General features: G+C 52.7%; 1 protein-coding gene across 1 annotated transcript in view; it reads left to right on the top strand.

Moving 5' to 3' along the window:
* DRAXIN (dorsal inhibitory axon guidance protein) overlaps window positions 1-15,160 on the top strand; it is a 35,656-nt gene that overhangs the window by 10,593 nt on the left and 9,903 nt on the right. Inside the window, exons 4-5 of the mRNA XM_061159776.1 lie at window positions 11,390-11,850; window positions 14,734-14,921. Coding sequence (XP_061015759.1) covers window positions 11,390-11,850; window positions 14,734-14,921 — 649 coding nt within the window. The remainder of the gene's footprint in view (window positions 1-11,389; window positions 11,851-14,733; window positions 14,922-15,160) is intronic.

Genomic DNA, 15,160 nt, shown 5'->3' with positions numbered 1-15,160 from the left:
AATGTGGCCTTTGAAGTCAGGTGGCCACGAGTTCAAATCCCCACTCTCCCTTTCACTCTGCTGTGTAACCTTGAGCAAATCCTTCAAATGTTTGTCCCGATGTTGATCCACTGTTACTGTCATTATTACCTGAAAAATATTGTCCACTTCAAGGGGCTAAATTAGATAATACACATAAAACCCTAAGTCTTAAGAACAGTCGATGCCCTGTAAATGATACCCAAACAAACATTGACTTTTCAGATGTGGGACTGAAGCCCAGAAAGGTTAGTTGGCTTGCCCAGGGTCACACAGCTATTAAATGCTGGAGCCAGGATGCACACCCAGACTTGTCTGACTCCAGGTGTCTTTCTACCCCACACTGGCCTCGTCCAGAACTGACAGCAGACATTTTATCACTTGATGATTAAGTGATGGGTCCAACAAAATTGTCTGGGAACCAAGATAATGACATTTGGGAGATGAGGGCACCAAGAGGATGGCTTAGGAGAGGAGAAGGAGGGGTGGCCAGTACCTGTAATATAGTAGGAGATAGGATTCCACCCACCTTCCCCCCAAAATAATACCCTTACATAGATTTTTTTGAGGTGTGAGGCCTTGGGAGGGTGGGAATTCCCAAGGCTTCGGATGAAAAAAAAGCAGATGGAGCTGGCCCTGTGGGGAAGCCAAACCTCATTTGCCAAGACAATGGTCCCCTCCAGGCGGGCCTGGGCCTGTGCTGACCTGCCCCACCGAAGCCATCAAGCATCCCACCGAGGACTGGGGACGGGGCTACCTGTGTCCACCCCCTGCGCATGAAGGCACAGATGCTCGAACACTTCCAGGAACCCACCCCCAAGCCCCACGCCCGCTCTTTCCCCTCCTCATGATAACAGCAGTTACTGTTTACTGCACCCTTACTGGATACCACTCACTGTATACCTTTACCTCCCTTCATTCTCGAAACCTCCAGCATTTTACAGGAGAGGAAACTGAGGCTCAGAGGGGTTAAATGACCTGACCAGGGTCACACAACTCTTTTCGCTCTGTTCAGGGGGGCTCTCCCATGGCTCAGATAATGGGTTGGATTGACATGTGTGTGTTTGAATCAGTAATAATTATATTTGTGCCTTCCTCTGTCACTGGGCCTGCGGCCTCCCTGCCGGATCAGAGTGGGGACCTCTAGATGGCAAGGACTGTGTTTTTACCCACAGATTAGAAGCTCCCTCCAGCAGCTTTCCCCATGTCCTGGGAACGTCCGAGGCCAGAGTTGTGGGTCCCCTCGCAGGCTGGGAAATCCCTAAGGGAAGCAGTCAGATCTCCCCCATTAGACTGGAGGCTTCCTGGGGTGGAGACTGCTTTTCTTACTCAAACCAGGGCTCCCTGAGGACAGCAGCTGTGTCTCATCAGTCTTAGAGTCCTCCAAGGTGAGACCTAGACTTCCCTGTTAACCATGAGAGCTCCCCAGGGCAGGGCTTCTGTCCCAGTCAGAGTTTACTGGCAGTTTCCAGAAGCAGGGACAGGTTTTCAGACTGGAGCATCTTCCCTTGCGTGGCACCCAGGCCCTGCACCCAGAGGGGATCAGGAAGTGCTGACTACCTGATGTCACTCTCCATGGTGCTGCATGGTCAAGAAGCAGAATTCTCTGTGAAGCCGGGTTGGCAGACCTGTGCAGGGTGGGTGGGGTCTGGCTGTTCTGAGGCCTGGGGAGGGGCTGAGAGGTGTCACTTTAAGGGTGCAGAGCCTCAGAAAGGCAGGGTAGATGGGTAGGGACTAGCTCAGGACTGTCAGGGTCAACCTGCCAACAAGCACCCTCCACCCAGGGCAGCTGTTTCAAGTCTCACCCCCCACACCCCCCACTAAGCTCACCTTTGCTACCTTCCCACCCACCTACACTGCCTGAGTTCCTTCCATACCTAGAAATGTCCCCTCTCCCAACCACACAGAAGTTCTAATTTCCTAAATAGTCAAATCTCATGACAGGTTAATAATCCCATTTCACAGACAGGGAAATAATGACTCATGATGAGGTGTGGTGGTGGGAGGGGTTGTGGGAGGGGCTAGAGAGGCAAAATCTGGTCCCAAATTGCCTTAGGATGGCTTAGGAGCCCAGCTGGTAAAATGAAGATCCAGCTCCCCCTCCCCCACCCTCATTGAGGACAGAACTATTTTGTTATTATTTATTTACTTGTTTATTTTTGGCTGTGCTGGTTCTTTGTTGCTGCACAAGCTTTTTTCTAGTTGTGGTGAGTGGGAGCTCCTCTCCAGCTGTGTTGTGTGGGCTTTTCATTGCTGTGACTTCTCTTCCTACAGAGCATGAACTCTAGGGCAAGTGGGCTTCAGTAGTTGTGGCTCCCGGCATTACAGCACAGGCTCAATAGCTGTGACACTCAGGCTTAGTTGCCCCAAGGCATGTGGGATCTTCCTGGACCAGGGATAGAACCCATGTCTCCTGCATTGGCAGGCAGATTCTTTACCACTGAGCTACCAAGGAAGCCTGATATAACTATTTTGATTGAACAATTACAACTTCTCATTTTCCAGCTCTGGGGAAATCAGCTCCCCTTAAAGAAGATAGGAATCTGCTCCTAGGGAACCAGGACCTCTAAGACCCCCACCCACAACTGGAATTCCAGATTTGTGGAGCTGACTGCCAGGTGACCCCACTGTTTTAAGAGCCGAAGGGGGGACCTGGGGATGGCCATCTCCACTGTTCAATTCCAGCCATTCCAGGAAATGTATGAGGAGGTGTGTCAGAGGGGAGAGTCAGGCAGATCAGTTCCAAGTTAGAGCATTCCTTCTAACAAAGTCTGTCCTGAGCACTTTTGAGTTGGGGTTCTGAGTATGCAAACGCTGCCCTGGGGCTCCCAGGTGTGAGAGTGAGGCGAAAGTTCTTTGTCTGTAAAGGAGCTGATCTCTGTCTGCTCTGTGTGTTGTGTAAATGTCCCCTGGAGAGTTTTAAGCTGGAAAACTAGTGATCCAATTTGTCCTTCTGATCACAAAGCTGAAAATGTTTTGGTGATAAGCTGAGGCCAGGGCCAAGGCAGACAGCAGCACCGGAAGTTGTCTGGGTTACCGGAAACATGGCAGGGAACGCAGCCGGAGTTTTGTCTTAAGGCGGCACCCACTTGGAGCCCAGTCTGACCTGAGGCTGCTACTTTGAAGGACAGAATTCAGCCCCTTAATGTCAGGGTTCCCAGAGGGGAATGGTGACATGCTCAGAAGGCCACAAAACCCCAGACCCACTTCTCCCATGAGCTGGGAGGGCTCAACACCTGAGCCTAAGAATACTGACTCCCAAACTGCCCCAGAGTAAGGCTGGGTTCTCTAAAGGGAACAAGATCCCCATGGAGATGTTTCTTGGCCTCTCAAGGGTAGAGGTCTCTTCTAGTCCAGGTTTAGCAGAAGCCAGCTACCTTCCAGTTTCTTTCTTTTGTTTATTTTATTTTATTTAATCTTGGCTGCACTGGGTCTTTGTTGCTGTGTATAAGCTGTCTCTAGTTGCAGTGAGCCGGGGCCACTCTCTAGTAGCAGTGCTTGGGCTTCTCATTGCAGTGGCTTCTCTTGTTGCAGAGCATGGGCTCTAGGGTGGGTGGGCTTTAGTAGTTGCACCTCATGGGCTCTCTAGTTGTGGCACACAGGCTTAGTTGCCCTGCAGTGTGTTGGAACTTAGTTCCCTGACCAGGGTCAAACCTGTGTCCCCTTCCTCGGCGGGTGGATTCCTAACTCGACCACCAGGGAAGTCCCGACCTTCCAGCCTCTGATGAGTTAAAGAGGATTAGAATGTTTCTGTGTGGAGCATCATTTTTTTTTTTTTTGGAGCATCATTTTAAGACCTGAGCTGTGGCCAGGGATGTGGCAGGAATTCGAACCCTTCTCTCTCCAGTTCCCTGACCGCCCCCCCCCAGCACTGTGCACCCCTTTCTGAGGAGCCCTTGAAAGATAGGTGTGCCCCAGTCATCCCAGAGACCCCAGGGCTGGTCTCAGGAGGCCCATCCCGGCAGCTCGGTGGGTTAGGATCTCACCTGTGCTGGAGGTCAGGCATGATTGGAGAGGTGGCCAGAGCAAGGCAGAGCTCCTACGAAATCGAGTGAGAGGGAGGGCTGGCCCAGGAGTGGACTTCTTATCATCACACATTATTGTGTTTTGTTTTGTCTCTCTCTCTCTCTTTTTTTTTTGGCAAGGAGCTTGCAAGAGCTTAGTCCCTGACCAAGGATTGGACCCATGCTTCTTCTGAAATGAAAGTGCAGAGTCCTAACCACTAGGCTGTCAGGGAAGTCCCACATATTGTCTTTGAACACTCACAGATATGTCCTGTGAATTCATGCTACTCTGATACCTGTCTGTGGTCCCTGGGGGCTCACTCCAGAACCAGGAGGATATGAGATGTCATCCCTCCCCACAGGGGGCTGTCAGTTGGATGGACAAACAAATGGAGGATCTTGTCACCATGGATCATAAATTCCCAGGCTTCCTTGGCAGAGGGCCCTGGAGACCATTTAATCTAACTCAATGATCCAGTAGTCTGCTTCCACTATGCTTCCCATCTGTTTTATTTATTTATTTATTGAGCAGTGCCAAGCATTTCCCATGAAATCTTATCCATAATCCCAGATGTTCAGTTTCTGAGTCAGGCCCAACTCTTTGTGACCCCATGGACTGCAGCACGAGGCTTCCTTGTCCTTCACGATCTCCCAGAGTTTGCTCAAACTCATGTTCACTGAGTCGGTGGTGCCATCCAATCATCTCTTCCCCTGTTGCCCCCTTCTCCTGCCCTCAATCTTTCCCAGCATCAGGGTCTTTTCTTGTGAGTTGGCTCTTCACATCAGGTGGCCAAAATATTGGAGCTTCAGCATCAGTCCTTCCAATGAATATTCAGGGTTGATTACCTTTAGGATTGACTGGTTTGATCTCCTTGCAGTCCAAAGGACTCTCAAGAGTCTTTTCTAGCACCACAGTTCAAAAGGATCAATTCTTCTGTGCTCAGCCTTCTTTATGGTCATCCATACATGACTTTTGGAAAACCATAGCTTTGACTATATGGACTTTTGTCGGCAAAGTGCTATCACTGCTTTTTAATATTCTGTCTAGTTTTGTCATAGCTTTTCCTTGTCTTTTAATTTCATGGCTACAGTCACCATCCAAAGTGATTTTGGAGCACTAGAAAATAAAGTCTGTCACTGTTTCCATTTTTTCCCCATCTATTTGCCATGAAGTGATGGGACCAGATGCCATAATCTTAGTTTTGTGAATGTTGAGTTTTAAGTCAGCTTTTTCACTCTCCTCTTTTACCTTCAACAAGAGGCTCTTTAATTTCAGTACTAAGAACAAAAAAGGCATGATTTTAAGAGCAGCGTGGCACCCCACCACCACCACTAATTTCTTCCCCAAATCAAAATTTTTTTCCATCTCATGAAGATACAACTTCAAGCCCTACTTTCACCAGACTCTTCAGCCTCCTTGGAGGGGCTATGCAACCTCTGTTATGCCCAATGTACCATATTGCCTACTTTAAAGTAAATCAGTGACAAAAAAGAAGCTATCCTCAATGGTATAAAAGAAGACAGTGGATGTCAATCGTATTTGTCAATATGAAGCGGAGCCTCTAACTGGCTTTGGTCGTTGGTGCCCAGAAAATCCTGGAGAGTGTAAATAAGTCATTGCAAATGTCAACAGTTCTTTTAAACTGCTCACATTTCATCCCTGGAACACTCTTCACTGACCCAGGAGAAGACCAAGTTATGGTGGGGCTGTGCCCGAGTTAAAATTGGGTAGAGAATGCATTTGAGAGTGGCTGTTGCTTCCCAGGTGATGCTAGGTGGTAAAGAACCTGCCTGCCAATGCAGGAGACATAAGAGACGTGGGTTGGATCCCTTGGTCGGGATGATCCCCTGGAAGAGGCATGGCAACCCACTCCAGTATTCTTGCCTGGAAAATCCCATGGTCAGAGGAGCCTGGCAGGCTACAGACCATGGGGTCATAAAGAGATGGACACAATTGAAGTGTACCTACAGTATGGGCTTCCCTGATAGCCCAGTTGGTAAAGAATCCACCTGCAATGCAGGAGATCCTGGTTTGATTCCTGGGTCGGGAAGATGCCCTGGAGAAGGAGTAGGCTACCCACTCCAGTATTCTTGGGCTTCCCTTATGGCTCTGCTGGTAAAGAATCTGCCTGCAATGTGGGAGACCTGGGTTGGGAAGATCCCCTAGAGAAGGTAAAGGGTACCCACTCCAATATTCTGGGCTAGAGAATTCCATGGACTGTATAGCCTATGGAGTCATAAAGAGTCGTAAATGACTGAGCGACTTGCAGCTTGCAAAATAGTTTTAAAGCATTTTTTTTAAATTAAGGCTAGAATCAAATGCTTAGAGAATCCCTGAAACATTTCTACCAAATATGGTGGCTCAAGTGTGTCACTTTCACACGTGAGAGGGAGATTCAGGGCGAAAGAGTGGGGATTGATAGCCAAGTTCTCCCAGTGGGTGGTTGTCTGGCTCACAGTCTGGACTGTCATAACCCCTCAGCTCCATCAGAGCCTCACTGATATCCCTGGCCTGGGATTCCCATCGGACCCTCTTTAGCCAGCCCAGCTCCCACCTTCCACCTTCCACGTGCCCCCCTCTCCCCTCCAACCCATCAAGAATCGGGTGAGCTGATCAGTAAAGGAGGAATTCAGGCCCCGCAGTTGTCTGCCAGGCGGGCAGGCAGGAGCCTCCGCCTAATCTCCTGGCCCCTAAATGCAAGGCTGTTGTGGAGCGAGGGGGTGGAGGCTCAGGAGTCAAAGCAGGCTCCAGACTCCAGACTCCATTAACTGCCTTCATTTGCATGTGACACTGCCTCCCTGCAGGCTTCTGGATGGAGACCTCGCTGGCAGTTTAACTCCACACAGTATAGGGACAGGAGGAGGGCTTGAAACAAACCCCTTCCTCCTCTGTCAGGTTCCTCTTCTCAGCTGCCAGAGCCTGGCCCGGCTCCTGGGCTCTGACTGCACTCACAGCAATGGCAGATTACATGGGAGAGGCAAGCGACTCCCGCTGAAGCTCAGTGGATGGGTGAGGGGGTGCAAGGACTGACTGTCCGTGTGCGCTGGGTGCAGAGAAAACCCAGACCCTGAGGTGGGGCTTTGTCACCCAGTGGTCACCTTGTGCTTATGGCTCACTCTCCCAGAGCCCGGGTTTTCTCCTTTTAAAAATATGGAGAACAGCCTGCCGTATGCAGGGCAGTTGAGAGGATGCAATAAAAAATGGATGAAATAAGCTTGTAAGAGCCTGGCTTCCCAGTCGCTCGGGGAATAGCAGCTCTTATGGTGACAATTGCTCTAGCTTAGTTAAGTTTTTAAGGAGCCACTATTAGATCTCTGTTGTGAGAGAGCTGTCTCTGGGTGTGGATGGTCCTCCTGTCCCTCAAGTGCTGCTGAGTGTCCCCAGTCCTAGGGAAACCAGACCCAGGCCCAGAAGAGTAGTCTTTGTGTGCAAACCACAGGTAGAACCGTCCAGGGCTGATGGGGACCCCGGGGAGGCGGGGCACCCACTGCCTCTTCTCTCCTGGCTGCTTGGTGCCTTGGGAGGCAGCCTCCAACTGGCTTCCTGAGCAGCAGAAATGGATCGGAGCCCTCATTGCTGTGGATCCTTGGCACGACTTCTGTAGCAGCCCGCATTTCCTAAGCGGCTCTTTGCCAGGTTGGCATCTTGGCTGCTGCACTGTGCCAAGATTCAAGTACAAATCCTGTGGGCTTGGAAAGAGGACTCCATGCTGTCTTCAGGGCAAAGAGGCTCTGGGATCCCCAGCCCTCAGTCTAGCATGCTCTGTCTCTCTCATTCTCTCTCTGTCGCACACACACACACTCAGACACACACACACACATACACCCTCCCTGGGAATTTATGTATGATCTTGGGCTTAGGTATCAGTTTGATTCCGTTCTGATCCATAGTTGTTGTTTAGTCTCTTAGCGTGTCCAACTCTTTGTGTCTCCGTAACTCGCCAGGCTCCTCTGTCCGTAGGATTTCCCAAGCAGGAATATTGGAGTGGGTTGCCATTTCCTTCTCCAGGGGATCTTCCTGACTTAAGGATCAAACCTGCATCTCCTGCATTGGCAGGTGGGTTCTTTACCACTGAACCACCAGGGAAGCCCAAAGTTATAAGTGCCTATTATTTGCAGAGCCTTGTAAATGTGATAGGAACAGAGGGGAAAAGGGGACAGAACTTCCTGTCTAGTTGGGGGGGGGTCTTAAAAAAAAAAAAAAAGCTGATTGGCCAAGCAGAAAATGATCTGGGCAGAGCTGTGTGGGATCCCTGAGGAGGGAACCATATCTCAGTGGGGAACTAGTGAAGGCTTTCTGTCAGAGGGGACATTTGGGAGGAGTCCCAGAGGACGGGAAGGATTTTCATAGAATAGCATCAGCGAGAATAGAGAGAAAAGAAAGATGCGGGGTGGCGGTGTTTGAGGCCCAGGGAATAATCTCTATTGGCTGTGATGGGGAGGAAATAGAAGGCAGGGCTGCAAAATTAGGTTGGGGCCATGTTACACAAGATCTTGAGTGCCAGGGTGAGGAGTCTGTGGTTAAATGGGAAGGGAGTAGGGAGCCAGGGACAGTGGTAAGCAAGATCAGAGTAGCTTGGCAGCAGTATGGGCTGTGGCCAGGGGCAGGATGGTACCAATAAAAGTCTGAGGAAGGGGATGGCCTGCATGCTGAAATTCTCCCTTCCCTGCTTCAGGCTGGCCCCATACATGATATGTGGGGTGCAAAGCAGGCAGGGAACAAAGATGGCACTGAAGTTGGGGTTCCTGGGTACAGTGAACTGACCCATGGTCACCAGCAAGGGCTTGGTATCAGGACTTCATTGGGGGGGCAAATGTGGATGGGGTCATGATGCAGGGGGTTGTCTAAGGTTGGGGTGGGGCTGGGCTTCAGCTCCTGGCTCTGCAGGGGAGATGCTGTCCTCTGGGACTAGTGCGAGGGCTGGTGACCGAGCTCGGAGGCCAGTTCTGAGTCATTGATTGGCCTCATGTGTGTCCACAGGGACAGCAAGCTGCCCCTACATGACACGGGGCTGCTCACTCCTCCCCCCCTGCCAAGACTCATCCCGTCTCTTGCCTGCACTGTTTGGGTGACTCACCTTGCTCCTCTCTACCCTCAAGATGGAGGGATTCTACTCCCTGCCCAACGTCCCAAAGGTTCCCTGTCGATGGAGGCGCTCTGTGGGTTTCTCCCAGGTTGTCCATGTGATGTCCCCACAAGACAGAAGTGGGGGCTGGGTGGGGGACAGCATCCAAAACAGACTCCACCTCCCTCAGTCACAGGGAGCAGAGGATGCAGTCGGGTAAATGCAGCCCGACTCACCTTGCTCCTCTCTACCCTCAAGATGGAGGGATTCTACTCCCTGCCCAACGTCCCAAAGGTTCCCTGTCGATGGAGGCGCTCTGTGGGTTTCTCCCAGGTTGTCCATGTGATGTCCCCACAAGACAGAAGTGGGGGCTGGGTGGGGGACAGCATCCAAAACAGACTCCACCTCCCTCAGTCACAGGGAGCAGAGGATGCAGTCGGGTAAATGCAGCCTGGCATCTGCCTGGGGCTTGGAAATAGGGTTTGAAGGGTCCCCGGGAGCAGAACAATGCTTGACTGACAAGCCCCTCAAAGGGCCCCTCCTCCTCCCACCTGGCTGCCTCCGGAGTGCAGGCCCGCCTAAGCACCAGCCTCCAGGGCTCTCATTATGGAAAGGCTGGGGGTGAGGCTGGCGGGGCAGAGCCCAGGACGGTGGAAGCCAGGGCCCCGTGCCTCCCCGGGGACTAGGACATGCCAGGAGGGAATGAAGGGAAGGAAGGGAGGCCAGTGACCAGGTAAGGTGGGGGAGGAGCTGTTTCTCTCCCTCTGCTTCCCCCCCACCCCCATCCCAAGCAGGTCAGCCTGCCCTTCCCACCCGCTTCAAGAGCCCCTCACTTGGGGTTAGCTAACGGTGAAACTGGGGCGGGATGGCCGCGGCGGAGGCTGCAGGAACTGAGGGGGCTGGAGGGAGAGATGCTGGCCGAGGTCCCCAGGCCACCAACTTTTCTTCAGCCCTGGGCAATTAGAAGGCCACAAATCACAAGGAGACGGTTGTGTAAGCACCTTTGCGAGCCTAATGGAATATGGCAGGGGGCCCGGGGAGGCCGTAAAAATTCAATTAGCCCAGCTAACCTGGTGCCCAACTCGCCTGGGATACAGTGAGGCTGGTGGGGTCGGCGGGGTGGAGGTGGGGGTTGGAGAGGGGAAGGCTGTGGGGAAGGGGAGGGGACATCCCCACTGTCCCCCAGCCACAGTTCTCCTGAGCCTTAGCTCCAAGTTCTTCTGGAACATTTGGGAATTTTGACTCTTCCTCCAGTGCAAAGAGGGGAGCAGTGAGGTCCCATGAGATGCCCCCACTTCCAGTGCAGAAGGATAGGCTGTCCCCAGGGGAGGTCAGAGGTAGTTCACCCCACCCTGCAGGGTCAGAGTCCAGCCTCCAAAGCGCCCCCTGGCCCCCGGCCCCAGGAGGGACAGTGCTGGCCCTGTCAGAACCTGCCTGGAACTTGGAGGAAGAGAGAAGGCAAGGCTGGGCTGTCCAGGAACAGCACGTGGAAGCTCAGGGCACAGGCTTAGCAATGACTAAATGCCACTTACTCCATGTGACTCAGCCTCTCTGGGCCTTAATTTCCACTTCAGAAAATAATAGGCGCCACTTCCGAGAGTCGGCGAAAGGACCAAGTGATAGAAACGCACACCAGGCTCGGAACCCGATTCTTTCTTACAGCACGTGCTCAAATGCTTTTATTCCGCTTGTTTGATTTTAGGCTTTGAGTCAAGTCTCTGGGACTAGAGGCCTATTGCTGAGCTTGGAGGGACTCAGCTTATTCCTGGGAACTTAGCCCAAGGCAGAGGTTTGCACAGAAGAAAGGAATCTAGACTGGAACCTGGGTGTTTCTTAAAACTATTGAAACCCAGGGATTCTCAGCTTCGGCACTGTGGTCTTTCTGGGCCTGGACAGTCCTGTGCCTTGTAGAGTGTTTAGCAGCATCCCTGGCCTCCACCCAGTAAAGTTGGCAGTGCTGCCTAGTTTGGGCCACCTACAATGTTTCCAGATGTTGCCAAATGTCCCCCGGGTTGGGGGAGGATCAAAGTCCCCCTCCATCCCTGTTGAAAAAGACTGAGTGAGTTAGGGAGGGACATCCCTGGTGGTCCAGTAGTTACGACTGCAAGCTTCCATTGCAGGGGGGTTCGATCCCTGGCTGGGAAACTAAGATCCCGCATGCCTTACGGCATGGCTAACAGATAAATAAATAAAAATAAATATAACCAAGCAACTTATAAAGAAGAGTGTGAATGAGAGGACTGTGGGTGTGGAGGAGGAGGGCTGCAGAGATGCCCCCTCATGGTCCTACTTTTCTTGCAGGAAGAAGCCCTCGGCTGAGCCCACCACCCACCCTGCCCCCATGCTGCTCCTCGCCCTCCTCCTGCTCCTGGAGCTGAGCCTGGCAGGCTCCCTGGGACCCGGAAGCTCTGCTCAGAACCTCCCGGAGAATCATATTGACCTCTCGGGACCAGCACTGTGGACGCCTCAGGCCAGCCACCACCGTCGGCGGGGCCTGGGCAAGAAGGAGCGGGGCCCAGGCACACCTGGCTGGACCCAGGATGGGGCTGTGGTCACTGCCACCAAGCAGGCCTCCAGGCTCCCAGGGGCAGAGGGACTGCTGCGTGGGCCGAGTCCTGCAGGCCTGCTGCAGGACAAAGGTCTGCTCCGGGGGCTGACTCGGCCCTACCCCGAGAAGGAGAGCCGGGCTCCAGGGTCAGAGAGGGTGAAGAAACGAGGCAGGGAGCACAAGAGACGGAAGGAGAGGTTGAGGCTGCACAGAGGTTAGCAGGAGGTCTGCGAGGGGGTGGGGCCCTACAATGGGGGGAGGGGGGCAGTGGGGGAAGGGGATCAGACCCAAATGACCAAGGGGTCGGACTTCAGGGGATGGACATGGAGGCTGGGGGTGGAGTCAATGGCAAGAGCTTCCTGGGAGAACAAATTGGATGCCCCAAAGGGGGCAGGTAGTGGACCCTCAGAGGAAGAGAGGGGTCTCACTAGATTCAGAAGGATCTGGTAAGAAGAGGTGCTGGGAAAGGCTGGGGTCGGGGTGGAGCAGGGGAGGAAGAGAAGGATATGTGGCCATAGGAGCTCAGTCTTATCCATAGATCATCCTCCTGATTCAGGAAGTTCTACCTTGTGTCTGACCTAAATCCATCCTATTGTAAGTCCTGAACAGAGATGGAACAATTTGGCACATCACTCCAAGCACATCACTTAATCAGTGCTGAAACATAGAGCAGAGGCCAAGAGCTTAGGCTCTGAAGCCAGATCTGCCCCAGTTCAGATTCTGGCTCCACGACTTCCTGGCAAGTCACCTTTCTGTGCCTTGGTTTCTGCAAAGTGAGGGCATGGCCCCCTCTATCCTCACAGTAGATTCAGAGAAATCTTGCTATCCGGAGTACCTAGAACAATGCTTGTCATTTGGCAGGGGCAGCAGCAGTGGTTGTTTCTATTCAATAGTTAATTCTCAACTTTCTCTCGATGCTGAGTCCATCCATGTCCTCTGACCTGGACACGGCTGACCCAAGGAGAGCAGTCACGTCCTTATTTCTCCTGCCTCTGCCCTGTTTGTTGATGGAGTTTCCTCCCCATCCTTCTTTGTTGTTTTTTCAGTTGCTCAGTCATGTCCGACTCTTTGTGACCCCATGGACTACAGCATGCCAGGCTTCCCTGTCCTTCACTATCTTCCAGAGCTTGCTCAAACACATGTCCATTGAGCTAGTGATGCCATCCAACCATCTCATCCTCTGTCATTCCCTTCTCCTCTTGCCCTCAATTTTTCCCAGTATCAGGGTCTTTTCCAATGAGTCAGCTCTTTGCATCAGATGGCCAAAATATTGGAGCTTCAGCTTCAGCATCAGTATTCCAATGAATATTCAGGGTTGATTTCCTTTAGGATTGACTGGTTTGATCTCCTTGCTGTCCAAGAGATTCTCAAGAGTCCAACCTCCTTACCTTCCTTCACGTTCCCTTCATGTTCCCAAATCCGCTGTGAGCTCCAGACTCTCCAGAACAAACATGTTCCAGCAGCTCCAACCAGCTGACCCTTCTCCAGTCTCCCCTGGCCAGAGCCCAGGCAGGCAGCCTTGGCTTCAAGTCTCTTCATGTGACAAGACTGCCTCTAGGGGCGGGCCAAGTGCCACAGGCATGGATGGGAGTGGGGTTCTGCAGGAAGTGGGTGATGGAGCCTCAGCCTCCTTTTCTCCTGCAAACAACTGAGGCTTGTTACCCTGCCAGGCCCACTGAAACCCCTCAGGTGGGCCGAACACAGTCAGAAGAGGGGGACCCAGCTTAGATTCTCAGCCTCCCACCCCCGGGGATCATGTGTCAGGTTGATGTGAGGGTGGTAACATCCTTGATGCCAAACTGGAAGGCGTACACCCTACATGGACTCAGCCCAGCCCAGCTCTAGTCCCGGCTCCAGTGGACCAACGAGGCCCTCCCACAAGAGTGAGTGAGTGGAGGAGGGGACAGTGGCCATCTGGAGCTCAGGCTGGATTCATCTCAGGACGGTGGGGTGGCCCCAGTGGACCCAACCAACCTTAAAGTCAGTTCTTGTCTGAGAAAAAGAGGCAAGGATAAGCGTGGGCCCTCTAGCTTTTCTTGAAGCCTCCTGGTTCCCGTGTGCGTGTGTGTGTTAGTCACTCAGTTGTGTCCTACTTTTTGTGACCCCATGGACTGTAGCCCGTCAGGCTTCTCTGTCCATGGAATTTTCCAGGCAAGAATACTGGAATGGGTTGCCATTTTCTTCTCCAGGGAATCCTCCTGACCCAGGGATTGAACCCGGGTCTCCCGCATTGCAGGCAGACTCTACCGACTGAACCACCAGGGAAGCTGGTTCCTGACCACCCCCCAACCCTGCACGCTTTCCCCCTCACACTCATCCTACCCCATGCCCATGTATCTTGGAAGGCGGCATCAGTGGTTAAAAGTACTGATTCTGTATTAGATGGACCTGGGTTTGAATTCAGATTTCAATACTCACTGGCTGTGCACCCTCAGGCAAGTCACCTAACCTCCTTGTGCTTCAGTTTCCTTCCCTGTAGATGAGACTGAAAGAGTAACTACCTCCCAGAGCTCCTGCAAAGGTTAGGTGAAATAACGCTTGTAAAGCAGGACCCAGCATGCAACATGGTCCCAGCTGCAGCGTGTGCTCAGCAAGCAGGGTCATCATCACCACGTAGGGAGCTCTCACTTGCCAGCCTTCTCAAAGGCCTCTCCCCTCTGCAATGCCTCTCAGCCTCATCACCTTACTCCCCTACTCAAACTTCACCTCCTCCAGGAAGCCTTCCATGGTTAATCCTACAAACTTCACCTCCTCCACGAAACCTTCCATGGTTAATCTTACTGGTTTCCATTCATTGCACTTACACCCCTGGCTGCACTCCGTCAAGCTGGACTTGGACTTGCTGGAATGTTGTTTTAGAGGGAGAATCCCCAGCAACACTGCAAGTTCATCCTAGACATTCCCCCTTATTGTGCCCCCAGCCTCCTGTTTCCAGCCCCCTCCCCAGGAGGGTGGGCAGTGGGATGCTGGTTAAGCCAGTAACTTGTCCTATGGCTCCTGCTGCCCTCTAGCTCGCAGCAAAAAATGCGGGTCCTGCTGTGGGCCGATGGGGGTGATGAGCAGATAAAGTCGCTGTGTTCCCTGCTCCTTGTCTCAGGCCGAGCCTTGGTCAGAGGCCCCAGCTCCCTGATGAAGAAGGCGGAGCTCTCAGAAGACCAGTCCCCGGATGCTTTGATGGAGGAATCCTCCACCAGCCTGGCCCCCACCATACTCTACCTCACCACCTTTGAGGCACCTGCCACCGAAGAATCACTGATCCTGCCCGTCACATCCCTGTGGCCCCAGGTAAGGGGTTGGAAGGGTCCCTGGGATGACCTCATGCAAACCCCTCCTAGTACCTTTAGGGAGACTGAGGCACAGGGGCAGGAGGGAGATGGTCCAGGCCCATGGGGCTGGATGGAAGCTGGTTCTCCTGATGCCCATCCAGCCCAGCTACGGCCAGCAGGCCCACTGTCCAGGGAGTGCTGCCACTGTCCAGGCAGTGGTCCAGGGGCTCATTCTATGGAATGCCAAGGAATCAAGTG

This window comes from Dama dama, chromosome 14, assembly GCF_033118175.1.
Source record: "Dama dama isolate Ldn47 chromosome 14, ASM3311817v1, whole genome shotgun sequence".
Taxonomy (NCBI): Eukaryota; Metazoa; Chordata; class Mammalia; order Artiodactyla; family Cervidae; genus Dama; species Dama dama.
This window is presented reverse-complemented; position numbering and strand designations above follow the sequence as displayed.